We start from the raw sequence: 27,987 nt of genomic DNA, 5'->3' as shown, positions 1-27,987 counted from the left end.
CTGCTCTGGTCTGCTCGATCTCAGACCAGAGCAGAAGACCCCGGGAGACAGGCGGAGCCAGATGAGGGGACCTCCGACCGCCATGCTGGACGATCGGATCGCCGCGGCAGCGCTGCGGGTGATCCGATCATCCATTTAAAGTACTGCACTGCCGCAGATGCCGCGATCAGTATTGATCACGGCATCTGAGGGGTTAATGGCGGACATCTGCGCGATCGCGGATGTCTGCCATTACCGGCGGGTCCCCGGCTGCTAATAGCAGCCGGGACCTGCCGCGCATGACGTGAGCACCGCTCTGGTGCTCAGGATCATGGCGGCGCGTAAATGTAAGTCATGGTGCGTTAAGTACCACATCACCATGACGTACATTTACGTCCATTGGCCCACATTTATCATTGTCTTTAGACAGTTTTTTGTGTCTAAAAAAAAAAAAGGGGGGCAAAAAAGGCGCAAGCAGGGTTTTTTGCGCCTTTTTTTGCCCCTTTTTGTTTACACATTTCTGCTGATTTTGAGTTGCAATCCACTGATTTTGAGTTGCAATCCACTGATTTTGAGTTGCAATCCACTGATTTTGGCAATACACATGATATAGAAGGGATTTATTATTGCACCTTTTTGTAAAAAGGAGCAAAAAAAGGCGCAAAGCCACTGAAAAATCTCTAAAACTACACCAGCCCAGACATGGTGTAGTTTTTTTGGTGTATGTGTAGACAGAAATTTCAGAAAATGTGACCTGTACAAAATTTATCAAAGCTCTTTTACCTTTTTAATAAATTTGGTGCTCCCACACATTATCAGCACACAAAAAAAGGTGTAAAAAAAATGCTTCACTTGCACTGCAATGATAAATGTGGGCCATTGCTGTTAAGGGGTTAGAGGTATTCCAGTAAAAAAAAATATTTTTCTTTTCATATCAACTGGCTCCATAAAGTTAAACAGATTTGTAAGATACTTCTGTCAAAAAATCTTAATCCTTCCAGTTCTTATCAGCTGCTGAAGTTGAGTCGTTATTTTCTGTCTGACAACAGTGCTCTCTGCTGACACCTCTGCTTGTCTCAGGAACTATCCAGAGCAGGAGAGCTTATCACATCACATGGAGAGAATATGGAAAAAAACTGTTTACCAATCATCTTTAACCCTTTCAATGGGCACTGTCAGATACAAAAACTTTTGATATGTTGTAAAGCATGGAAAACAAATAGGTTTTCCAATTGCTTTCATTAGAACATTTTCAGTATTCCATACTGAAAAAGCCAGTCAAACAACTGCCCCCCCCTCCTTCCTGCTTGAACACATACTAGTCCTGCTGTGTCCATGCGTCATCACTTACATCATGGACACACTTCCTTGATTGACAGCTGTGAGCGCAGGGCTCACAGCTGAAGGAAAAATCCTCCCACTGTCAGCTTGTGTCCCGCTACTGTCAGTGAGGACAAGCTGGGAGTTGTAGTTTTGCTAATGCTAGGGGAGATGTGAGCAGACAGCATACTGAGGGAGGGGGCGGAGACCTGCACAGTGAGGCCACACCCCCTCACTTTGAGAGGAATTAAAAAATAAAAATAAAGGTGATAGACACAAAAATTAGATGTACATGGTCAGGATTAGGTACTGAGTGATATGTTACAACAAAATTATTATTTTTTTTAATCTGACGGGTACGCTTTTAGGACCAAGCCCATTTTTACCTTAACCCCTTAAGGACCAAGGACGTACCGGTACGTCCTTGGTCCTGCTCTTCTGATATAACGCGGGGTTACACAGTAACCCCGCGTCATATCATGGCGGGCCCGGCGTCATAGTGAAGCCGGGACCCGCCTCTAATAGCGCGCAGTGCCGATCGCGGCGCCGCGCGCTATTAACCCTTTAGCCGCGCGCTCAGAGCTGAGCCGCGCGGCTAAAAGTGAAAGTGAAAGTTCCCGACTAGCTCAGTCGGGCTGTTCGGGATAGCCGCGGCTAATCGCGGCATCCCGAACAGCTGACAGGACAGCGGGAGGGCCCCTTCCTGCCTCCTCGCTGTCCGATCGCCGAATGACTGCTCAGTGCCTGAGATCCAGGCATGAGCAGTCATGCGGCAGAATCGTTGATCACTGGTTTCTTATGAGAAACCAGTGATCAACATAGAAGATCAGTGTGTGCAGTGTTATAGGTCCCTATGGGAGCTATAACACTGCAAAAAAAAAGTGGAAAAAAAAGTGAATAAAGATCATTTAACTCCTCCCCTATTAAAAGTTTGAATCACCCCCCTTTTCCAATAAAAAAAAAAAACAGTGTAAATAAAAATCAAAATATACATATGTGGTATCACCGCGTGCGGAAATGTCCGAATTATAAAAATATATCATTAATTAAACCGCTCGGTCAATGGCGTGCGCGCAAAAAAATTCCAAAGTCCAAAATAGTGCATCAATAAGTCCTATCAATGCAAAAATGGTACCGTTAAAAACTTCAGATCACGGCGCAAAAAATGAGCCCTCATACCGCCCCATACACGGAAAAATAAAAAAGTTATAGGGGTCAGAAGATGACAATTTTAAACGTATTAATTTTCCTGCATGTAGTTATGATTTTTTCCAGAAGTCCGACAAAATCAAACCTATATAAGTAGGATATCATTTTAATCATATGGACCTACAAAATACATATCAGGTGTCATTTTTACCGAAAAATGTACTACGTAGAAACGGAAGCCCCCAAAAGTTACAAAACAGCGTTTTTTTTTCAATTTTGTCGCACAATGATTTTTTTTTCCCGCTTCACCATAGATTTTTGGGCAAAATGACTGACGTCATTACAAAGTAGAATTGGTGGCGCAAATAATAAGCCATCATATGGATTTTTAGGTGTAAATTTGAAAGAGTTATGATTTTTTTAAAGGCAAGGAGCAAAAAACGAAAATGCAAAAACGGAAAAACCTCCGGTCCTTAAGGGGTTAAAGGGGTACTTTGATGAGCTGGTGCCAGAAAGAAAAACAGATTTGTAAATTACTTCAATTTAAAAATCTTAATCCTTTCAGTACTTATTAGCAGCTGTATGCTGCAGAGAAAATTTTATTATTTTGGAATTTCTTTTTCGTCTTGTCCACAGTGCTCTCTGCTGACACCTCAGAAACTGTCCAGAGCAGCATAGGTTTGCTGTTGGGGTTTGCTCCTGCTCTGGACAGTTCCTGACATGGACAGAGGTGTCAGCAGAGAGCACTGGGGTCAGACTGGAAAGAACAACTCCACTTCACCAGGTGATAAGTACTGGAAGGATTAAGATTTTTTAATAGAAGTCATTTACAAATCTGTTTAACTTTCTGGAGCCAGGTGATTTGAAGAAGAAATAAATAAGTATTTATCTGGAATACCCCTTTAACTCTGGGCAGACCAGATAAAGAATCTGTCTGCAGGGCTTAGGAGCCAGTGATATTATATAGACCCCAAGTAAGGTGTGATATTTCAGATACATTCCCATGCCATTCTGGCGTAGAGAGGTGCAGCTGCATGCTGAGTCCTTAGGGTGCCCGGTTAGTGTCAAGCAAGGGTCTGATTAGTTGTCATCCCTGGCATCCGTACCCAGATCTTCTGGACCTAAAGGGCTCATTCACTCTATGGAAATCTGCATGGATTCTACATTCAGCAGCCTCCAATTGGTTTCAATGAGATTCTGCTACTTAGTACACATGTTCTGCTGTTGATCTAACTGTGGAATCCACCAGAGAAGTCCTGTCTGTCATTGGGACCATGCCTATGTCTATGTGAGATTGCTGCGGACATTAAGCGCCGATTCCAGATGATGCAGATCCTCTAGGGGAAATTCAGCGAGTGTGAACAGACCCGAAGACTTCACTGATTGCTTATATCAGTGTTTCCTAACCAGGGTGCCTCCAGCTGTTGCAAAACTACAATTCCCAGCATGTCTGGGCATGCTGGGAGTTGTAGTTTTGCAACAGCTGTAGGCACCCTGGTTGGGAAAAACTGGTGTAATGTGTCAGTTCAGTAACCCAGCAGTAACACAGGTCAATATTGTCAGCTCTCCTCATCACTGCATTGTATTAATCTGCCAAGACTGACATCAATTATAACAAAGTGTTTCACCTCTATTTCCTACAGGATCCCTCAGTCACACAGGTGACCAGAAATGCGCCCCCTGGGTTAGAAGAATATAATCCCTTCTCAGATTCTAAAACAGTAAGTATAGTCCAGGGGTGTGGAAATTTTATACAAAACTACTTGTCCACGGGACTAAAATGGAGCAAAATCTACTTGTCCCTCATGACGATCCACTTGTCCGGCCAATTTTCACTTTTACGCTCTAATTTTCTCCTCCTTGCCCTATAATAGCCATAACTACCTACTATAAGGATATCTTTTAATTTTTCAATAACATTCTCTGAACCAAAAAAAAAATATATATATATATAATATATATAATCAGATGAAGTGAAATTGAAATAGTAAAAGATCATTTTGGCGGTTTTTCTTTTCTACGCTATTTACCTCGTGGTCAGATAACATGTAAGTTTCATACTTTAGGCCGCCTGATTACAGCAATACCAGATTTCTATAGTTTACATCATGTTTTACAAATTTTAACTTTTAAAAATTCAGAACTTTTTGGAATTTTTTTAATTGCCATTTTTTTTTACCCCTGTAGCTTAATTTTTTCCCCCCACATACCCAGGCTGTATGAGGGCTCATTTTTTGCGCCATAATCTGTTTTTTGGATCGGTACCATTTTGGTATTGATCTTACTTTTAAACTTTTTTTTCTGGGATATTATATACAAATTGCAATTCTGTGATTTTGTATTTTTTTTTTTTACATTTACCGTACAGGATACATAATGTTATATTTTAATAGATCGTACAATTACGCACGCAGCGATACCAAATATGTTTATTTTTATTATGTTTGCATGTTTGATCTTTTAACATGGAAGGGTTAATGTGTGTTTTTTTTTTTTAACTTTTATTAAAACTTAGTTTGTTTTTTTTAAACACTTTATTAGACTTTTAGAAGGAATCATTAGATTCCTCATACAGATGAATAGAGTTCTATTGAACTCCATTGATCTGTGAGCTCTGCGATCCATTGATAGAGCCTAGTCCAGCCAGGATCTATCAATGACAGAGCAGGACTGCAGCCTACCAGGGAGCTTTCACATGTCCCTTTAGACGCTGCTGACAGCTTTGACAGCGGCGATCTAAAGGGTTAATAGCCAGCCACGGTGATCGCCGCATGCTGGCTATTAGCGGTGACCCCCGGCTACTGAGAACAGCCGGGGGCTGCAGAGTATGGAGCGGGCACCAGTCAAGAGTCTGCTCCATACAGACTGCAGAGCACCGCAGCGCTTGTCAGGTCTGGTGTGAGGTTATCTCCTGCAGACGTGCGGTGAAAAAAATCAAACCCATGGCTCTGCCCTCCCTCCTCCCTGCTCTGCCCTCCCTCCTCCCTGCTCTGCCCTCCCTCCTCCCTGCTCTGCCCTCCGTCCTCCCTGCTCTGCCCTCCGTCCTCCCTGCTCTGCCCTCTCTCCTCCCTGCTCTGCCCTCTCTCCTCCCTACTCTGCCCTCTCTCCTCCCCGCTGTAGCTTCGGCAAACTTCGAAGAGTGAAGGGGGGGGTGGGGGGCAGTCCGATTTTTTTTTTTTTCACGGGTTTGAATTTTCACCTCACACCGGCCCTGCTAAGGGCCGGAAAAATTCACCTGCCGGCGTCGGGCGATAGGAATTCCACATCCCTGATAGTCTTCATATTACAACTCCCAGCATGCCTTTGGCTGTCCGGGCATACTGGGAGTTGTGGTTTTGCAACAGCTGGAGCCACCCTGGTTGGGAAACATAGGTGTAAGGCTTTGTTCCCCTTGTGGTAACGTGGCAGAGAAATTAGAGACTTAGGGGGAAATTTATGAAAACTTGTGTAGAGGAAGAGTGGCATAGTGTCCCATAGCAACCAATCAGATTGCTTCTTTTGTTTTTAAAAAGGCCTCCAGAGAGAGAAACCTATTTGGTTGCTATGGGCAATTGGTCATTTTTTCCTGCACAGGTTTTGAGAAATCTCCATGGGGGACATATTTTTATAATTTTTGTCTTTAGAAATTGAGTTTTGAAGTGTTTTATTTATTTTTTTGCTTTGGTTATGTGCAACACATTTATCATAAATTTGGCGCACATCATTTTCATGGGATTCTGTTGCACCGTGCACACGGCAGAGTTTCAACGCCGAAAATATCTGGCATGAAAATTCAAATTCCGGCCTCTGCAGAAATAATAAACATGTTAATTCATTCTGTGAAATCCGTTCGGAAATGCATTGTTGTCTATTCTGTCGCCCGCTGTCTATGGAATGTCCGCACGCAAATCATGAAGATCCGCTGATGACGGCTTCCTTTTGAAATTGCCAACTAAAGATGTCCCAGATGTGGTCAATGGGAGACAAGTCCAGAGATGCTGCAGGACATGGTAGCACATTTAGACCATGCAGGCTGCTCACAGTAGCACCAGCAACATATGCTCTGACATTGCTATATGTCAAAAAAATGGCTGGCCGTACCACTGGTTCCACAACCAAAGCAATGTGACACTGAGCTGTTCCTGGAATGAAGGCTAGAGGGGTCTGGCTACTGTACATTATGCCACCCACACTGTATTCCTGGGAGAAAAACAGAGTATAGAGAGCAATATCCATGAAGGACATATCAGGGAAGGCAGGAGCCACCAGGGACCACCTCCATGACTGTTAGGTCCATGTTCCACTTTCCTGATAGGAAACTGAAAAAATCCTCTTATGCAGAGGAGAGTAGAGACCCGAGAACAGTTCACCCTAAACCAGTGTTTCCCAACCAGGGTGCCTCTAGCTGTTGCAAAACTACAACTCCCGGACAGTCATTGGTCTAAACACTGTCTTAGGCTGCATTCACACCACGTTTTTGCAATACAGTTCCCGTATCAGGTTTTTGATGAAAAACTGATTCCTCAAAACCTGACTTAACTGTATCAAAACGTGTGCACAAATTTCAACCCGTATACAGTTAAAAACCGTTTAAGGTTTGAAAACTGACATCAGGTTGCATCTGTTTAAGAAAAAAAAGTATACGTTTTTAACTTTTCACTCCATTTTGAATAAAGTTTCACTTGTTTGATTGAAATTCCAAGAAAAAAAACTGTGCAAAGTCAAAAACCGTATGGTGAAAACCGTATGGAACCCGTACTCACATACGGTTCCCATTGACTCCCATGTTAAAAAAAAAAAAAAAAGTATACGGTTTAATACAGTTTTTCACGAAGACCAAAAACTGGTAGGCTACAGTTTTGGATACGGAAAAAAAACTGACAAAACCGAACAGGATGCAAAACGGACACAACCGGATGCATATTTTGGCATACTGTTTTCAATGGAGAGTCAATGCATACGGTTTTCAATACGGTTCCGTACGGTTTTCACATTGAAAATGTATACGGGAACTGTATTGCAAAAACGTGGTGTGAATGCAGCCTTAGACCATGTTCTTACTGCCGAATTCTGCTGGAAAATTGCTCGGAAATTCTGCTAAATTTACTGCTCATTGTGTTGAATGGGGATTCCACTGTCCAATTCACACAGTGGAAATTCCACATTCAGATCAGGAACATAATGTCAAAATGTGGCGAATGAGATTTATTTTTTTTTTTTCTTTATAATAGTGAAATGTTACCTGGCATAATCTTAAGGGGTACTCTGGTGGAAAACCAGTGTTTTCAAATCAACTGATGACAGAAGGCTAGACAGATTTGTAAATTACTTCTGTATAAAAATCGTAATCCTTTCAGTACTTATCAGCTGCTGTATACGAAGTTGTGCAGTTCTTTCCATCCTGACTACATTTCTCTCTGCTGACGCCTCTCTCTGTGTCATGAACTGTCCAGAGTATCAGAAAATCCCCATAGTAACCTCTAGCTCCAGACAGTTCCTGACACAGACAGAGGTGGCCGCAGAGAGCATTGTGGTCAGACTGGAAAGAACAACAAGACTTCCTCTGTAGTATACAGCAGCTGATAAGTACTGGAAGGATTAAGATTTTTAAATAGAAGTTATTTACAAATCTGTATAACTTTCTGCCACCAGTTGATTTGAAAACATTTGTTTTCGACCGGAGTACCCCTTTAATGTTTGGGTCACATGGTAAATCATTTTATCTATTAATCTTCACATTTCTTCTACTTCTTCTTCTCTCAGGCACAACCAGCAAAAGTGAAAATGCCGCCTGCAGCTCCCAACACACAGCCGGCTATAATGAAGCCGACAGAGGAACCTCCAGCTTACACACAGATTGCAAAGGTATGTCGTCTGATGTGCTGTGTTTTTCAGGAAAATGGCAGCAGAGAAGAATTAACAGCATTTTCTATGGCCTATTTGTTAGAGGACCTGTCACCAAACTTTTAATATATTGTTCCTTATGTAATTATAAGACACTTTGAGAATTTTAACAGCAAATGAATAGCTAACGTTTTATGTTTTTAATGTGATTGAAACAAATGGCCACTAGGTGGCTCTGTTATGTGTCTGTTATGTGCCCTGCGCAAGTCAAACAGTAAGTGTGGTCTCCTCCCGGCCTGGCAGGAGACCAAATTCAGGAAGTGCGTTAGGGCATGGGGAGGCACAGCTCTCGCAGGCTTCAGTGATGTTTCATCTGCTGGGGAACGCCCCCTTTTCCTGCTGGGAGCTCACACAATGTTAGTAAGGTGAAAGGTATGATACACAGCTTTTTAAAGCTCGGAATTTTTTTTTTAAGGGCAGGAGGGGTGTTAGGAGTAGTTAGGGAATATAATCTGAGTTAGTTTAGAAAATATGGTTTGTTGACAGGTACTCTTTAAATAATGCTCAAATATCAGCACATTTAGGAGTAATTCTGATGGCCCATGAAAAGCAGCTGCACGCAGGAGTACCTGAGACTTTGTTGTCATGCTATTGTAGACAGAAAATGCCACGTTACATGTGCATAGGTGTCTAACATTGTCTATACACACTCTCCTGGACAAGGATTAACATATATAAATAACCACCACAGTTCACACTAAAGCCGTAGTCTCCAAATTGTGGACATCCCGATTTTGCAAAACTCCCAACATGTGGACATCCAGATATTGGATGTAGAAATATAAGGATGCACTCACCCGGTAACCGGTCAGAGCTTCTTTTTTAGCTGTGGTGTCCGTTCATACTCTGTGTGATGGTAGGGAGGTGCGGTCGGCAGAACGCCAACTGAGCGGCAGAGGCAAGGCGGCTCTCCTTTCGCGGTCTTAAGAAAGCGAGCAAGACCGCGAAAGGAGCGCCGCCTCTGCCGCCCAGTTGGCGATCTGCCGACCGCACCTCCCTACCATCACACAGAGTATGAACGGACACCACAGCTAATAAAGAAGTTTTGACCTGTTACTGGGTGAGTGCATCCTTATATTTCTACATCCAATATTGTGATTGTGCCTTCTCTTGCCTTTGAGTTTGAACCCCCTGAGGTCATTCCATTGCATCACATATCCATCCACAGATTACACCCTGAGACTCATTTAAAACAGTAGTCCAGTCCTAAAAAACGTATTCTAAGGATAGTGGATAAGTTTCAGATCGCGGGGGAGTCCGACCGCTGGGGCCCCCCGCGGTCTCCTGTACAGGGCCCCAGCCTGCTGTCCAGAGAGCGCATGTTGACCACGGCACGAATCTCGGCAGACACCCCCCTCAATACAGCGCTATGGCAGAGCCGGAGATTGCCGAAGGCAGCGCTCTAGCTTTGCCATAGCGCTGTATTGAGGGTGTGTGTCGTACTCCGCTTCATGAGGGGGGGGGGGGGGGGGGGAGTGGTCAGACCCCCGCCATCTGAAACTTATCCCCTATCCTTAAGTTTTTCAAGACTGGGGGTCTCCTTTTAACCCTTTTCTCTAGCCCTCGCTTTCTCTAGCCAAAGTATGGACATCCAGATGTTGCAAAACTTCAACTCCCAGCATGCTGGGAGTTGGAGTTGTGCAACATCTGGAGGTCCACAGTTTGGAGATCACTGCATTAGATTATAGATTTTAACTGGATATGTTACTTATAGACTTGCCATGTCCACTTAAGACAAATTCATGTATATGATATGTTGATTCATCTGATTTCATTGAGTATATGATGCTACATATATCCCTTTTTTTAATCCGTTTGGACCGTGACAGCTGATTGTAGGGTGTCCTGGCAGCAGTCATACCTTTATTGGGGTGTCGGACATACAGGAAGTGGTTGTGATACTCAGTGATGTCATGCTTGGTCAGACGTTCCTTTGCTTCTTCCATTGATATTTGCACGTTGAGTGGCTGAATGCTGTTAGGCTCTTTCCATAGGGTGAAATCTAGTTTGGTCCAGTGTTTTTGATTGGTGTAGGTTACATTAGTATGTAATGCCAAGCTGGGACCACTCAAGGACTTCCATACACATCATTCAGGTGGGCACACTGAGCGTTATGGGCATAATGTGCTTTTATCTTACAAATGTCAGTAGGGGCTGACTGGTATTCCTAAACTGGTGGCCAGGAATGAGGGTTATAATAAGTGAATTCCAAAGTACTTGTTTTACCTCTCATACTGAGCTGTCATATCCCCAGTCTTGTGTATGAATATACATGAGACTGATTTCAGATCTTGTAGGAGACTTTACAGGCATCATTGCCACACATAGAGGTGTAATTGTGACTTCTAGGAAATAATCCATATTCCATCGGATGTAACCATGTTTGGTCATAGCACTACAATAAAGGAGAACAGCATCTACATGAAGTCCACACACTGAAGACTGTAGATATGATAATGGGACCCCCAGAAGCAAGCAAACTTTTGACTTTTTTACCTGAACAGATCAGAAATCCAGATGAGAATTGGTAAATCACCAATTCTCATCTGGATTTCTGATCTGTTCAGGTAAAAGTCAGAACTTTGCTTGCTTCAACCGTTTCAGAGACTAATGTGCACGGATCACTATTTTGGTGAACTATAGGCGAGGCCCATCTATATTAGACATTTCTATGAAATAAATGTTATTTTATACAGTAAAATCTGTGGTGCTACATGAGTCATATTTAGTAAAGATTGATAACTCCCATTGTGAAAAAATGATTTGCTTTTGGGCTAATATCCTTTTTTTTTATCTTAAGGAACACGCTATAGCCCAGGCTGAGCTGCTGAAGCGCCAGGAAGAACTGGAAAGAAAAGCCGCAGAATTAGACCGCAGGGAACGGGAGATTCAGAGTCTGAACCAGCCAGGAGGCAAGTATGGCTTCTGTAAAGGGATATCCCACATGAAAACCTCTTATCCCCTATCCTAAGGATCTCAGCTGCGGCACCCCTGTCATTCAGTGCACGGAGCGAACTCCGCTCCGCGCCTAATGACTGGCGACCACTCTTCCTCCATTCACATCTATGGGAGGAGGTGTGACAGCTATGTACTGGTGTCACGCCCCCTCCCATAGACATTAATGGAGGGGGCATGGTGTGATGTCACGAACACTGTCAGCCTGGAGATTGCGGGGGTCCCAGCCTTTGGATAGGGGATAAGATGTTTTCAGTGGAGTACCCCTTTAAGTATGCATGGGATAGGCATAAGGCTATCCTTCATATAAGATAAAGCCGGGGAATATTCATAGTATGCAGACTAGATGGGCCTAATGGTTCCTATCTGCCAACACATTCTATGGGATACATTTATCAAAACCTGTGCAAAGGAAAAGTTGACCAGTTGCCCATAGCAACCAATCAGATTGCATATTTAATTTTTCAGGCCTCTGAAAAATAAAATAATCTGGTTGCTATGGACTACTGGTCAACTCCTCCTCTCCACAGGTTTTGATAAATCTCCGCCCAAGTTTCGATGTATGATCATGAAGGATCACCGGCCCGGTCAACTATGAGTGACATTTAATCCATTACCTACAAGCAACACTTCTGTCTGTATTTTTATTACTTCTTTTAGCGCTCCTATTTACTACTGAAGCTTTGTAATCTGACTTGTCTATACACATGATATACCAGGCCAGGGAGGTGTCAGATAAAGTATAATAACTCCACAAATTTGCTTCTGCTCCTCCGTTCTCGTGATCACATTAACTGTTTTGTAACTTTACTGAATGTCAAATAATGTCTTCTTTGTTACTCTATCTTTTTAATGCTCCAGGAAGAAAGAACAATTGGCCTCCCTTACCGGGAAATTTTCCTGTTGGCCCATGTTTTTACCAAGATTTCTCAGTGGATATTCCTGTGGAATTTCAGAAAACTGTAAAGATTATGTACTATCTATGGATGTGTAAGTATTGTATTTAGGTGAGCTGGAAATCTGCCAGCATACCGCTTACAAATAATATGCTTCTGAGGGTTCGTTTCTGGGATCTTACACAGCTCCTTAATGTATAGTTATAAGCCAAAATACTCCTCTTTGTAGTAGGAGGTCTAAAAATAGAGCGGAATTTCACTGGTTCACTTTATTTGGTCAACTGCTTAGATGCTATGGTAACTGTTCACCCTGACATCTAAGAGGTTAAGCTGCCGGGATTAGAGTTGGCTCCAATCCTGGTCATTGTAAGGGGGCGGGGGGTGGATTGTAAACTGTATACTACACTTGAAACCTATTGCGGATTGGGTGACAGTACTCCTGAGCCTGTGATGTAGCAGTATGTTGTTTTACACTATAATGGTGAAAACCGCAATGTACATGTATACTAAAAGGGGTATAATATGTGATAAATATGTCTCTACAGGCTGGGCTATTTTTTTTAAGTGAAGGTGTTTTCTTTATTTTTTAGTGAAGGTATTTTACCAAAGAAATTCAGGCCGCTTAAAAAAAGAAGAAAAAACTTGAGGAAATTAGCAACATATATACTCAATGTGGGAGATGTATCAAAACCTGTCCAGAGGGAAAGTTGCTGAGTTGCCTATAGCAACCAATCGGACCCCTGCTTTCATTTTTAACAAGGCCCTTGAGAAATGAAAGAAGCAATCTGATTGGTTGCTATGGGCAACTCAGCAACTTTCCCTCTGGACAGATTTTGATAAATCTCCCTCAATATATGTATGTATGTTCCAGCATCGCTTCCAAACGGTTAAAGATATTTCCATGAAACTTGGTACACACGTTACTTATATGTCAACTAAAAATATAGGATAGGTTAATTAACCCTTACCGACTCCTATTTGCGAGGGTTGGGGTTTCTGTTAAAATTACCATACCAGTCTATGGGAATTATATGTTACTACATAACTTCCAAATGGCTGGAGATATTGCGATAATACTTAGTCAAATGTTACTTATGTGTCTACTTAATATATAGGATAGATAGACATAAATATATATAGGATAGACATAAATAGACATTTAACTGTAACCTACCCCCATTTGCAAGGGGCAGGGTTTTTGTTTAAAGTCCATGTAAGTCTATGGGAAATGTATGTTCCCACATAACTTCCGTACGGCTGGAGATATTTCAATAATACTTGGTACACATATTACTTATATATATTATTACGTATATTTGAAATAAAACTATAGGATAGTAAAATAAACCCTAACCTTACGTGAAAGATGGGGTTTTTGTCTCAATTCCCATATGCAGTTTTCGATGCACAATGCATTTTATGGGTAGGTGTTTTAGTGAATTGTAAAAGTGAATTTGCTCAGCTCTTTTGGGATTTAGCCTACAAGGTTAAGGTGTCGTTTAAAAGGAGAATGTTAGCTTTCAGATCATACCAGGATCAAAACTCTATCTGCACAATTCAGGGCTGTAGAATTGGTTTACAGCACAAGTCTAACATTTGCCTTCCCTCCTCTTCAGACTTTATGGTTACTGAGGCAGTGTGAGTGAGTTCTGTGCGCGAGTCCTAATAATTAGAAAAGGGCTTGTGCACGGAACTCACTTGGCATTGCATGGTTGGCTCAGAAACGGTACCGCCCAGTGTGTGCAGTACGTCTGGGAGAGCAACTGGGAACTTCACTCTGCTGGACCCAGTTTGAGGGGTAAATCATCCAGCTGTTTCAACCCCCTGGTCAGTTTTTTTTTTTTTTTTTTTTTTTTTTAAAGGAACCAGGAAACGCCTGTAAATCATTGTTTCAATTAGCATTATTATTATTATTCGTATTAGTAGTATCAACAGTAATAGTAATAAGAATTATTTAAACAAGTGTTCCCCCATTTACACTCTGATGCAAAATTGCACAAATAGCTAGAATTTTTTAAGTTTCAATGTTCTCGAATGCTATAATAGTAACACTTTTTTTTTTCCACAGTCCATACAGTCACCTTGTTTGTAAATATCTTTGGCTGTCTGGCGTGGTTCTGTGTCGATACAAGTCGAGGCGTTGACTTTGGATTGGCCATCCTGTGGTTTTTGCTTTTCACACCATGCTCCTTTGTATGCTGGTACAGACCACTGTATGGGGCCTTCAGGTAAAGAGAGATTTTTTTTAAGTTGGTGCATCTATGTAAAATGTGTTTTGGGTTAATTTTTTCATTTGTTTTTTTTTATCTTGTATTTTAAATGATACAGAGAGAGAAAGAGAGTAAGTTCAGGATGAAGGCTGCACTATGTAGGGGAAAAGATACTCTGGTGCTAGCAGGAAAGGATCTGTATCATGAACCAGCAAATTGTACATCAGCAAATTGTACACTCAATTGTAGTTGAAAAAAATGCAACAAAAATGTGCCTGCATTTCATCGTGCATTCAGAATCATCACTCTTTTCACCTTTTTTTCATATTTTATGTTGAAACCTGGTGTTAAAATAAAAAAATAAGTTTTCTGCCATTGTTCTGCACTCAATATCTCATAATGAGAAGGTGAAGAAGAAATTTTAGCAAATATGTTAGATTAAAAAAATGTAATTTTTACATGGACATACAGTGAAACCTGTATGAGACTATCGCCCAAAATTGCATCAAAGGGGTATTCAAGGATTTGTTTTTATTTGACAATGCTACAGGGGCTGTAAAAGTTAGTGAAGTTCATCATATATAGTGTCTGTACCTGTGTTTCATTGTGGTCTCGCAATACCTTTGTCATCTCAGGTTTTCCAAGGTTGCAGTGCGGCCCGAGATATTACATCACTAGTCAGGTGATGAAAGGGATCCTGTTAGCTTCAATGGGTGGAGCAACTGCTGGGTGGTTGGTAGATCATACTACAGAGAATGTGTGGGGTGCTGATGTGTGGGAGGGAGAAAAGTGACCTCACACTTACAAAGTGTCATGGGATTTGTAGTTGGGAAAGGGAGCTCCAACAGGAAATAGCTATTTCACATACTAAGTAATCAGGAGAGAAGGGCCTTGGTAAGAGAGGTGTCTAAGAACCCAATAGTCACTCTGGCTGACAGAGAGACTGGTCAGGGTTGAGGGAAAGTTTAATCAAAGTACTGAGACATTTTTAGGTTCATCTTCCAACTACTAAGCATACAGCCAAGACAAAACAGGAGTGGCTTGGGGACAACCCTGTAAATGTCAGCCAGAGCCCTGACTTAACTCCAATCAATTATCTCTCAAGAGATTTAAAGGGGTACTCCCGTGGAAAACTTTTTTTTTTTTTAATCAACTGGTGCCAAAAAGTAAAACAGATTTTGTAAATTACTTCTATTAAAAAATCTTAATATTTCCAGTACTATTTAAGGTCTGTATACTACAGAGGAAATGGTTTTCTTTTTGGAACACAGTGCTCTCTGCTGACATCTCTATCCATTTTAGGAACTGTCCAGAGCAGCATATGTTTGCTATGGGGATTTTCTCCTACTCTGGACAGTTCCTGAAATGGACAGAGATGTCAGCAGAGAGCATTGTGGTCATGATGTCAGCAGAGAGCTCTGTGTTCCAAAAAGAAAACCATTTCCTCTGTAGTATTCAGCAGCTAATAAGTACTTTTTAAATAGAAGGAATTTACAAATCTGTTTAACTTTATGGCACCAGTTGATTTAAAAAAAAAAAAAAAAAAAAATTTCCACGGGAGTACCGCTTTAGCAAAATGACTTCCACCATTGATATGACTAGAGATGAGCAAACTTACAGTAATTCGATTCGTCACAAACTTAGTGGCTTGGTGGTTGCTGACTTAACCCTGCATAAATGAGTTTAGCTTTCAGGTGCTCCGGTGGCTGGAACAGGTGGATACAGTCCTAGGAAAGAGTGTCCAGCCCACTGGAGCACCTGAAAGCTGAACTCATTTATGCACGGTAAAGTCAGCAAACGCAGAGCCGAGAGGTTCGTGACGAATCGAATCACTGGAAGTTCGCTCATCTCTAGGTATGACCCATCCAACCTGACAGAGCTTGAGAATATCTGCTAAGAAAAATGGTAGAAATTCCCCAAATTCATGTGTGAAAACCTTGTGGCCTCATCCCCAAGAGTACTAGAGGTTGGAATTGTAAAGGGTCTAAATACTTATGTCACTGCAATATATTTTAGTTTTTCCTTTTCAATAATTTAGCAAAGGTTTGTAACATTCTGTTTTCACTTAGTCATTATGGGATATTGAGTGGAGAACGATGGAGGGAAACTTTTATTTTTATTTTATTAAGGGCCGCAACAAATGTGAAAAAAGTTAACTTTGTTCAAAGGAATACAATCTCGAGTGCCCTGCGATTTCCTGACTGATAGATGATCTATTTAGCCTCTGCTTGTTGATATTGAAAAGAGAAAATCTGGCAAAGATATGCATTTCCATCTGACTGTGTAGACCCTGCCAAGAGAGGCTCATGTGCCTCCTGCGTGTTGCTTTCTGTAAATCAGTTGCTTCCCTTGTGTAACACATTTCCAGCCCTTTTATATAGGGCACACAGACGGCACGCTTCCTACAAACTGAAAGCACATTGTATTCTTGGCACTTCAACCATATATATATCTTCTAGCTTCATCACATGGCATGAATCCATGTATATAAAATGTTTAAACACATTCTCCATATATATACATATATATATATATATATATATATTCCAATACTGTGCATTTCATGGCATGCAAAGCTTAAAGGGCTTGTCTGGCTTAGTAAAAGCAACTAATCCTAGATATCTGGATTATAACCCACCCCCACCCCTGGGTTGCACACAAGGAGTGCTCTGCAATGAGCATGTGCATTGCTTTATTATTTAAGTACACCAGCCCAAATATTTCATATGTACGGCCAGCTACCTTAATGCGGTGGAAAACGTTTTTTTTTTTATTATTATTATTTTTTTTTTTTTTTAAATCAACTGGTGCCAGAAAGTTAAACCGATTTGTAAATTACTTCTATTAAAAAATGTTAATCCTTCCAGTACTTATTAGCTGCTGAATACTACAGAGGAAATTCTTTTCTTTTTGGAACGCAGAACTCTCTGCTGACATCTCTGTCCATTTTAGGAACTGTCCAGAGCAGCATATATTTGCTATTCGGATTTTCTCCTACTCTGGACAGTTCTTGAAATGGACAGAGATGTCAGCAGAGAGCACTGTGCTCGTGATGTCAGCAGAGAGCTCTGTGTTCCAAAAAGTAAAGAACTTTTTTTAATAGAAGTAATTTACAAATCCGTTTAACCTTCTGGTACCAGTTGATTTAAAAAAAAAAAAATTCCACTGGAGTACCCCTTTAATGGTTCCTCTCTTTCTTAGCTTTCCAGATCTTTTTGCTCCATTGTGCCAAAGCTATAAGGTTTATAATATTTATCATAACTTCAGAGATGTGCACAGACATATTTTTTAAAGAAATTTAATATAAAATCCAAGCAAAGAAAACAGATTATAACATAGTATTATATTCCGTGCTCCTCTTCTAATATCACAATTACAATGTATGAAAGTAGAAAAGCAGTTTATGCTCAGGCAGCATACATTATAATCCTTGTGCGTATGAATATGGAAGTATGAAAAAAAAAAATTGCCCCACATGCTGACTATAAATACAAAGTAAAGGAAGACCATATATAATCCTCACCGATTCCACAAGGAAGTCTTGATATGGACCATCTCTGATACCTTTCAGACTCTATTTGGTCAATGGGGGCTAATCCCCACCCTTATTTCCCAGCTTCCTGTTTTAGCGGTGATGTCATGGTAGTGCACACTACTGATACCAGATACTCTCCATCTCCAGCTGTGCTTACCTTTAAAGAAAATTTTTATGCATGTATTTTTTTTAATTTTTTTATTTGATGTCCATTTTAAAGGCTTTGTCTGGTGATTATTTTTTTTTCCCGTAAAATCTTTAACTCTTTCCTCGCTCCCTCGTAGTCTCCGGTATCAGGGCACTCTAAGCTGCAGTTGATAGTGTCTGCAGCTGGGGGAACTGTCAGCACCACTCCACCAATCACTGTCAGAGACTGTAAACCTCTGCGGCCAGTGATTGGCTAAACGGTGCTGTGATGTCCGGTCTGCAGCTTTGGACAACTCTGGAGTCAGTAAAGACCTGCTGGAGATGGGGCATCCTGATACTGAAGGGCTACGAGGGAGCAGAGGAAGGCAAGTTAAAAGGGGTACTCCAGGAAACTAAACCCATAGCCCACCCTTTCCCTCTAACCAACCTATTTAAATGGGCACTGTCAGATCGAAAAATGTTTTATATGTTGTTACTGATAAAAAGTAAAGACCTTTTGTAATATGATTGTTCAGAAAATTTTGAATATTTAATAAAGAAAGCGTCTCCCACCACTAGGTGTCGCCATAGCTACTGGGACATTAACCAGTCCTACAGCAGCATCAGCTTGTCCATGAGTCATAGACAAGAGATGACTCATGGCTCATGAACAAGGTTGCATGAGCAGACACACCAATCACCTCCCAGCACCACAACACGCCCCCTTCTGCTGAGAGGATTTCTAACACTGTGAGCTAATGAAAAGAGGTATTTTTATAATGAATATAGGCGACAGAGGTATAAAAATTAGATATGTTTGTCAGGATTAGGTAATTGTCTAAATATTATTTATTAGCTATATAGAGCAGTTTCCCCCCTTTCAGTTGTCACTTATGTGCAGGGGGTGAGGTAAAGACATCATCAAGCCATCCACCGTGTCTCTGTCAAAGTCCCTCTCTGATAGCAGCCCCCAACCTCCTGAGGGACACAGACCATGTGGTTTAAGGACAGTCGTGCTCCCATGCTGGGAGGTGTGTGCAGCCTCAGCCAATCACACACTGAATCTCTCTGCTCACAGAGCAGGAGAGTTGGGGCTGCTCTGAAAGAGCGAGCTGGCCTGCAGTGAGAGCAGAGCTGCTGGGACTGGTAGTATCATGCTGCAGGAGAAGGGAAGGATGGCAGAGAATATTAACTGGTTAACGACCAAAGACGTGTATACACGTTCTTGTGCCGTCAAGTTTATGGCAGGGGCCCCTGACTCGGGCCTGCGCCATACCGGCCGTTAATAGCAGACATGCGGTGATTGCGGCCGCGGGCTATTAACACTTTAGATCACAGCTGTCAAAGCTGACAGCGGCATCTAAAGTGACCTTTAACCCCTTAAGGACTCAGACAATTTTATTTTTACGTTTTCGTAAAAATTTGGACCTTAAGGACTCAGACAATTTTAAGGACTTAAGGACTCAGACAATTTTATTTTTACGCTTTCGTTTTTTCCTCCTCCCCTTCAAAAAATCATAACTCTTTTATATTTTCATCCACAGACTAGTATGAGGGCTTGTTTTTTTGCGTGACCAGTCGTCCGTTGTAAAGCCATCACTAACTTTATCACAAAATGTATGGCGCAACCAAAAACATACTATTTGTGTGGGAAAATTAAAAAGAAAACCGCAATTTTGCAAATTTTGGAAGGTTTTGTTTTCACACCGTACAATTTATGGTAAAAATGATGTGTGTTCTTTATTCTCTGGGTCAATACAATTAAAATGATATTCATGATTATACACTTTTCTATTACTGTTGAGCTTAAAAAAAATCGCAAACTTTTTAACCAAATTAGTACGTTTAAAATCCCCTTATTTTGAAGACCTATAGTTTTTTCATTTTTCCATATAAGCGGTGGTATGAGGGCTCATTTTTTTGCGCCGTGATCTGTACTTTTTATTAATACCATATTTGCTTATACAAAACTTTTATTACATTTTTTATAAATTTTTTTGGGAATAACATTTTTACACTTTTTGGGGGGTAAAATAGGGAAAATGGGACAATTTACATTTTTATTGGGGGAGGGGGGTTTTCACATTTTTTTTTTTACTTTATTTTGTTACTTTTTTTTTTACTTTTATTTTTACACTTTAATAGTCCCCATAGGGGACTATTTAAAGCAATCATTGCTAATCCAGTTAAGTGCTATGTATAGGACATAGTACTGATCAGGGTTATCGGTCATCTTCTGCTCTGGTCTGCGGGAAGGCAGGTCAGAGCAGAAGACTCCCGGAAGACAGTGGAGGCAGGTGAGGGGACCTCCGTCTGCCGTGCAGGAGGATTGGATCGCCGCGGCAGCGCTGCGGGCGATCTTATCATCCTGTTAAGTGACCGCGATGCTGCAGATGCCGTGATCGATATTGATCACTGCATCTGAGGGGTTAATGGCGGACATCCGTGGGATCGCGGGTGTCCGCCATTACCGGCGGGTCCCTGGCTGCGATCCACAGCCGGGACCTGCCGCACATGATGCCGGCATCGCTCCGATGCCCACGGTTATGCTCAGGACGTAAATGTACGTCCTGGTGAGTGAAGTACCACGTCACCAGGATGTTCATTTACGTCCTGCGTCGTTAAGGGGTTAAACAGTCCCTGTTGGTCCAGTGGGGGCTTACCTCTCCTTCAGCGCTGGTCCCGGCTCTGTGAATGATAGAGCCTGGCTGGACCAGGCTTTATCAATCGAGTGCCGAGCAAATGTCCAAACTAAATAAATATAGAACGTTAATTAAACCGTAAAATTATTGCTGGTGGATGATGGGGGTGCTACTGCTGGTGGGGGGTGTTGCTGGTGGATGATGAGGGGCGCATGATGGGGGCATTATATGTTTGGGGCGCATGTAGCCCAGCCTCACCCAGCCGCTACCTCCAGTGGCCCCCAGATAATTTGAATTTGAGACCCCTGGCTTACAGGGAACATATCCAGGTAGTGTGGTGGCTTTGGCGCTTTTATTTATTTAGGTTTTTTTTTTTTCTCCCTATTTAAAGTTTTTATTAGGCAGTCTGGACAAAGTACTAAAATAAATGTAAACAATTTCACCGTATAATCCCTATAAGAATTATCGCCTGCACTTCTGTGCACATATTTGGGGTTGGTTTTGTCGTTTATCTTAACAATATGTTTGTCTCGACAGGAGTGACAGTTCCTTCAGGTTCTTTGTGTTCTTCTTCGTGTACATCTGTCAGTTTGCAGTGCATGTCCTACAGGCAGCAGGGTTTAAAGGATGGGGTAACTGGTAAGTGGCACACTATATTGATTGGATATTGGCTGGATAATACTAAAATTGCATAACTGACACTTAATTCACTTCACTGACACCACATATAGAATTGGCACTATTTAAAATGATAAAAATCCTTGATACAGGACAATATGACAGGATGCATACAGATAACCAGTGGTGGACAGGGTTTTGTGTAATGCTTACTTGTGGAAGGATAGTGGAAACTCATACACCTATTTACTAACTTATGAATCTGATACACTATAGCAGTGTCTTTGAAACCGTGTGCCTTCAGCTGTTGCAAAACTACAACTGTCTTCATGCCTTCGGCAGTCTGAGCATGCTGGGAATTGTAGTTTTGCAACAGCTGGAGGCACCCTGTTTGGAAAACACTGCCCTATTGTTAGCAAGCAGGTCAATAAAGCGGGTACCCACTGACATTAGTGGTGGATTTCATTCACTGACAAGCAATATAATGGCTCTTGTGCTTTGCAGCGGTTGGATTTCTGCACTGACTGCTCTTAATAACAATATTCCCGTGGGTATCATGATGATCCTGATCGCCGCCCTCTTCACAGGTTCTGCAGTAGTATCACTAGCTATGTTTAAAAAGGTAAGTGCCGAGCAATGACCTACATCTAGTATTGTCACGTTGTATTTTCCTGTATAGTATTACTTTTGTATAACCATCTCATGATTTTAAAGTTACTACTTTGATGTACATTATTATGTTGTTTTGCAGCTTTCACTACATCTAGAGTTGGGCAATATCTGATGTTTATCCAGAATACAAAATACACAATGATGCCATAGTAAGCTAGTCGGGTAAATGTCGTCTAAACACACAGAGGATCTAATTTATATGAGAGCAACCTTTCACCCCAAATCTGCCAATAAAGGAAAGCAGCATTAAACGGGAACAAGCATAGTGACACCCCCTCAGCGTGACTGACAGCACGTGTCACCGCTTTGCTCTGTCTGCTAAGGGACTAGATAAGTATAGCTCCCCACCCAGGGGGCTACTTGTGGAGAGGCGGGGGTGATAACATTCATATGCTTACCATCCCTGGGGCAGCAATGACCCCCAGGGATTCGGAGATTGAAGATTTTACCATATACATTATAAGGAGTTGCCGAGTGTTATATATGGTAAAATCTAATGCTTGGTTCCCTTTTAAAGGGGTACTTCGCTGCTCAGCGTTTGGAACAAACTGTTTGGAACAAACGAACGCGGGTGCCGGGAGCTCGTGACGTCATAGCCCCGCCCCCTCATGAAGTCACGCTCCACTCCCTCAAGGCAAGTCTATGGGAGGGGTGTGATGGCTGCCATGCCCCCTCCCATAGACTTGCATTGAGGGGGCGGGGTGTGATGTCATGAGGGGGTGGGGCTATTACGTCACGAGCTCCCAGCGCCGGCTCCAGCGTTCGGAACAGTTTGTTCCAAACACTGAGCAGCGGAGTACCCCTTTAAACATGTTTGAACATACCGATTTTGGCATTTCCAGAGGCTTCTTTTCACCAGATAAAAGTGCACATCTATGGGGATGTGGGAAGTTAGGAAACAGAAGATTTGAGAATTTGCTAAGCAGCTGCCCCATGTTATGGCTAAGTGTAGTGTATACTATTAGAATGTGTACATACTATAAACATTCATCACTGACATTATATACAGGTTTCTCATTCTTCGCTGGTGCTGGGATATGCTGCTCTATGCTATATAGCAGTGGTCTCCAAACTGTGGACCTCCAGATGTTGCAAAACTACAACTCCCAGCATGCCAGTCAGACAGCCAGTTTGGAGACCACTGCTAAATACTGTAACACTCCAGTGTAGCAGTCTGTATGGTGCAGGTTTCCAGCAAGGAGGGGGCATGTAGTATCCACTGCTGTGTCCACCTGCACTTCTCAGCTTGACCTGTAATGTCCCTTTTTTTTAAACCGTGTGGAATCTCACCAGTAACCATGACGTCTAATACCCTCGCTTTCACTTTTACATTTCTGAATACTAAACTATTCTGCCTGATATGTTATTAGGGACATTCCGTTCCTTTGGCCATTGCATAGCAGTAATCAAAGGATGCACTGGGCCCTGTGTATACTGCTTATGTGTATTATAAAGGATTTTCTGCACAGTCTGCTGCCTCTTTTATATATCGCTGTAGCTAACCTCACAGGATGAAAAATAAAATATGGTGGGTGCATGCCTCACTGGGCCTGATTCAGGTGTACTGTGTATTGTGGCTCTACAAAAAATTAAAAAGGTAGCACAACCTGAATGGGGGAGTCCCCCTTCATTCTTTATTCAACTTTTTGCAACTTTCAGTGATGGCAACCTTCCTAAAGCAATATGCACAGTGTATATAGGTAAATATTGATATATAAAAATGAAGTGTGTGTGTGTATATATAAAGATTAAAGAGAAAAAATATATGTTTAAATTTATATGTAAATGTATATATGTAAATGTGTGTAAATATATATGTGTGTGTGTGTATATGTGTGTGTATATATATATTATACACACAGTCATGGTCGTGAATGTTGGCACCCCTGAAACCTTTGTGTGTATTGGAACTAAACCAAAAAAGCGAGGAAAAAAAGCCAATTGGGCATAATGTCACACCAAACTCCAAAAATGGGCTGGACAAAATTATTGCCACCCTTAACTTAATAATTGGTTGCACACCCTTTGGAAAAAAATAACTGAAATCAGTCGCTTTCTATAACCATCAATAAGCTTCTTAGACCTCTCAGCCGGAATGTTGGACCACTCTTCCTTTGCAAACTGCTCCAGGTCTCTCTTATTGGAAGGGCGCTTTTTCCCAACAGCAATTTTAAGATCTCTCCACAGGTGTTCAATGGGATTTAGATCTGGACTCATTGCTGGTCACTTCAGAACTCTCCAGCACTTTGTTGCCATCCATTTTGACGTATGTTTGGGGTCATTGTCCTGCTCGAAGACCCAAGATCTTGGATGCAAACCCAGCTTTCTGACAATGAGCTGTACAGTGCGACCCAAAATCCATTGGTAATCCTCAGATTTCATGATGCCTTGCACACATTCAAGGCACCCAGTGCCAGAGGCAGCAATACAGGCCCAAAACATAATTGAACCTCCACCATATTTCACTGTAGGTACTGTGTTCTTTTCTTTGACGCCTCATTCCATTTTCGTTAAACAGTAGAATGATGTGCTTTACCAAAAAGCTCTATCTTGGTCTTATCTGTCCAAAAGATGTTTTTCCTGAAGGATTTTGGCTTACTCAAGTTAATTTTTGCAAAATGTAGTCTTGCTTTTTTATGTCTCTGTGTCAGCAGTGGGGTCCTCCTGGGTCTCCTGCCATAGCGTTTCATTTCATTTAAATGTCGACTGATAGTTTGCACGGACACTGATGCTCCCTGAGCCTGCAGGACAGCTTGAATATCTTTAGAACTTGTTTGGGGCTGCTTATCCACCATCCGGCCTTGACACCTTTCATCAATTTTTCTCTTCCGTCCACGTTCAGGGAGATTATCTACAGTGCTATGGGTTGCAAACCTCTTGATAATGTTGCGCACTGTGGACAAAGGAAAATCTAGATCTCTGGAGATGGACTTGTGACCTTGAGATTGTTGACATTTTTCCACAATTTTGGTTCACAAGTCCTCAGATAGTTCTCTTCTCCTCTTTCTGTTGTCCATGCTTAGTGTGGCACACACAGACACACAATGCAAAGACTAAGTGAACTTCTCTCCTTTTTATCTGCTTTTAGGTGTGATTTTTATATTGTCCACACCTGTTACTTGCCCCAGGTGAGGTTAAAGGAGCATCACATGCTTGAAACAATCTTATTTATCCACAATTTTGAAAGGGTGCCAATAATTTTGTCCAGACCATTTTTGGAGTTTGGTGTGACATTATGTCTAATTTGCTTTTTTCCTCCCTTCTTTGGTTTAGTTCCAATACACACAAAGGGAATAAACATGTGTATAGCAAAACATGTGTTACAGCAATCCTTTTCTGTGAGAAATACTTCATTTTCTTGAAAGATTTCAGGGGTGCCGACATTTACGGCCATGACTGTGTGTGTGTGTGTGTGTGTGTGTGTGTGTGTGTGTGTGTGTGTGTATATATATATATATATATATATATATATATATATATATATATATATATTATGCAAAATCATAGAAACTTGTAATACCTTTTTATTGGATTAACAGTATTTTGTAACAACAAAGTTTTGTCAGTCCTTTCTTTTTAAAGTTAAAATCATTCCTGAAATTAAATATATAAAATGCTGATATAAAGGAAGGGGACTCATATTCAGGTTTATTTATTTTTTTGCTTTTTCTTCTGGTGCTTTTACATTTGCATCCGTATCTCTCCAGCATCCTGCTCACTGGTTAAAAAGTTAAAGGGTACCTCTCATCAAAAAAACTTTTGATATATTATAGATTAATGTATGCAGAATAACTTTACAATTGCATGTTATTAAAAAATATGCTTCTTTCTATTTAATTTTCCACTTTGAAGAAATGACCACTAGGGGTCTCCCTACCAGTCCTGGCAGCAAGCATTTCAGACTCATGCTGGAGTCCTAAACACTACGAGCTGCCAGTCTGCTTTGTTCACAAAGGAGAACACTCAGAGCTGCCAGCCTGCTTTGTTCACAGCCTGTTTGGCTGTGAACAAAGCAGGCTGGCAGCGCTGAGTGTTTAGGACTCCAGCATGAGTCAGAAATGCTTGCTGACAGGACTGAGCGGGAAAAATATAATAGAAAGAAGCATATTTTTCATTAACATGCTATTGGAAAGTTATTCAACATTCATTAATCTAAAATATATCAAAAGTTTATTTGATGAGAGGTACCCTTTAAGTACGGCTACTACTAGAGGAGGCCCATCCTATGATCTCTATGAAACTCTCCGTGGCAGACACTGCTTCCCATTACAGTGTAAACATGTTAGGAGTTCACATTTTGATTTACTTTTATGAACCTATTTTGAGGCTTTTGTTGCTTGTTTACTTACAGGTGCATGGTCTGTACCGGACAACAGGCGCCAGCTTTGAGAAGGCCCAGCAAGAGTTTGCTACAGGAGTGATGTCTAACAAAACTGTGCAGACTGCTGCAGCCAATGCCGCCTCTACAGCTGCCAGCAGCGCTGCCCAGAACGCCTTCAAGGGTAACCAGATGTAAAGGCTCCTGTCCAAGGCTACCATCACCACTGTCATCTCTCTCCAGTCACGCTCTATTCCTCCAGCCGTGTTTGCAACACCCATAAAAAAAAAGACTTTAAATTGCACTTGCCATGTGTATCTGTTACATTCAGCTCATTCTATGCCAGGACTGAAACAAAAAAAGGCTCCCCTGGCACGTTTTGGGTCTATTGGTTGTGCATGGTGAAAATAATGATGCTGTTACTGGATCTCTTGTACACTTCTGTCCCTTCATCCCAACCCTTTCTATCCTTGAACTGAGACTACTCCGACCCGAATCCTGTCTGGGTAAACTATAGTGTGAATATGGCGTAACTAGATTGGAACTGTCTTCAGGTTCTAAACACCGAAAGTATTTGCTAACTCTTAATGCTCTTGAATGCACATTTTTATTTTACATTTTTTTGTTGGTACATTTTTTTATTTATTTTTTGTCTTTCTACTAGAAAACACATTAATCTCTGGTGGAGCGATCACTCGGTTCTTAGGAAACCCTGTGATCACTATCCATTCCTGCACGTAGTAAGTAAGTAGCTGGTGTCTGATTTTTACGTGCATTTTTAAGGATAAAGCACAAATGGTACTTTTATTCTGATGTAGTCCGTAGAGCATAAGCTAAATGGCTGATTTAACCCTTTATTCCCGGGGTTGTATCTAATCGGAGTACCTCCGCGGGATTGGTGCGTACTTTGGATTCTTTTTTTTTTCGTTTTTTCTCAGTGGTTACTGTAAGGTCCATTAGGGCTGGGGGGGAAGAAAGGGAAAAGCTGTATCCGTGTTTGTGCTGGCTTTCTTCCTAGCCTTTTTGTGTTTTTGAGTGTTTGTGACGTCTTCTTCAACACTACCATTTTTGCTGTTTTTGTCATTTAATGCAGTGCATTTGTTATTTTGCTTGGGTTTTTTAAGTAACTTCTAGTGGAAGTACTTTGTTTTTAGTTTCTTTTTCCCTTTAAACATTTGAAGCTGTCGGTAGACAGACAGGACTGTTTTTGATTGTGTAATATATTATTGTTGAACTACTGTTGACATCTTATGTGTATGGGGTTGTCCGGACCGCCCCCCTAACGGTAGGTAGGGAGACAAGGGTAAGGCAAGTTTAACTTACCCAAGCCTTTGTTCTCAAGGGAGATAGGACACCATTAGATGAATCTGCAGCAGCCTTTCTCATGATTTAAAACACATGCACTCTCAGCCATGCTGAGCATCCAGGTGAAGCGAGCATTGAGCAAGCAACTATATATTGCAATATATTCCAACCAGTATGCCTCCAGCTGGTGCAAAACTATAACTCCCAGCATGCCAGGACAGCCTTCGGCTGTCCTGGCATGCTGGGAATTATAGTTTTGCAACAGCTGGAGCACACTGGTTGGGAAACACTGATCTAATGCATATAGCCAACCTAAAGATTTTCTCCTGCTTAAGGGATTTTCAATTAAATACTATTTCAATATTGAGGACCAATTGCA

The 27,987-nt window shown here is 41.5% G+C and overlaps 1 protein-coding gene across 4 annotated transcripts in view; it reads left to right on the top strand.

Annotated features, from left to right (window-relative positions):
- Positions 1 to 27,808, top strand: part of SCAMP1 (secretory carrier membrane protein 1) — a 69,572-nt gene extending 41,764 nt beyond the window's left edge. Inside the window, exons 2-9 of one of the 4 annotated variants that reach the window (XM_056541609.1) lie at positions 4,092 to 4,169; positions 8,191 to 8,292; positions 11,132 to 11,247; positions 12,152 to 12,276; positions 14,251 to 14,410; positions 21,233 to 21,334; positions 21,818 to 21,935; positions 26,337 to 27,808. In XM_056541609.1, coding sequence (XP_056397584.1) covers positions 4,092 to 4,169; positions 8,191 to 8,292; positions 11,132 to 11,247; positions 12,152 to 12,276; positions 14,251 to 14,410; positions 21,233 to 21,334; positions 21,818 to 21,935; positions 26,337 to 26,501 — 966 coding nt within the window. In that variant the 3' untranslated portion in view covers positions 26,502 to 27,808. Of the gene's footprint in view, positions 1 to 4,091; positions 4,170 to 8,190; positions 8,293 to 11,131; positions 11,248 to 12,147; positions 12,277 to 14,250; positions 14,411 to 21,232; positions 21,335 to 21,817; positions 21,936 to 26,336 lie in introns of all 4 variants that reach the window. The other 3 variants (XM_056541612.1, XM_056541610.1, XM_056541611.1) reach the window with 3 other exon arrangements.
- The last annotated feature ends 179 nt before the right edge of the window (positions 27,809 to 27,987 follow it).

Source organism: Hyla sarda, chromosome 1 (genome assembly GCF_029499605.1).
Source record: "Hyla sarda isolate aHylSar1 chromosome 1, aHylSar1.hap1, whole genome shotgun sequence".
In the NCBI taxonomy this organism is placed as follows: domain Eukaryota; kingdom Metazoa; phylum Chordata; class Amphibia; order Anura; family Hylidae; genus Hyla; species Hyla sarda.
The sequence above is the reverse complement of the archived record's forward strand: the minus strand, read 5'-3'. Positions and strand labels throughout refer to the sequence as shown.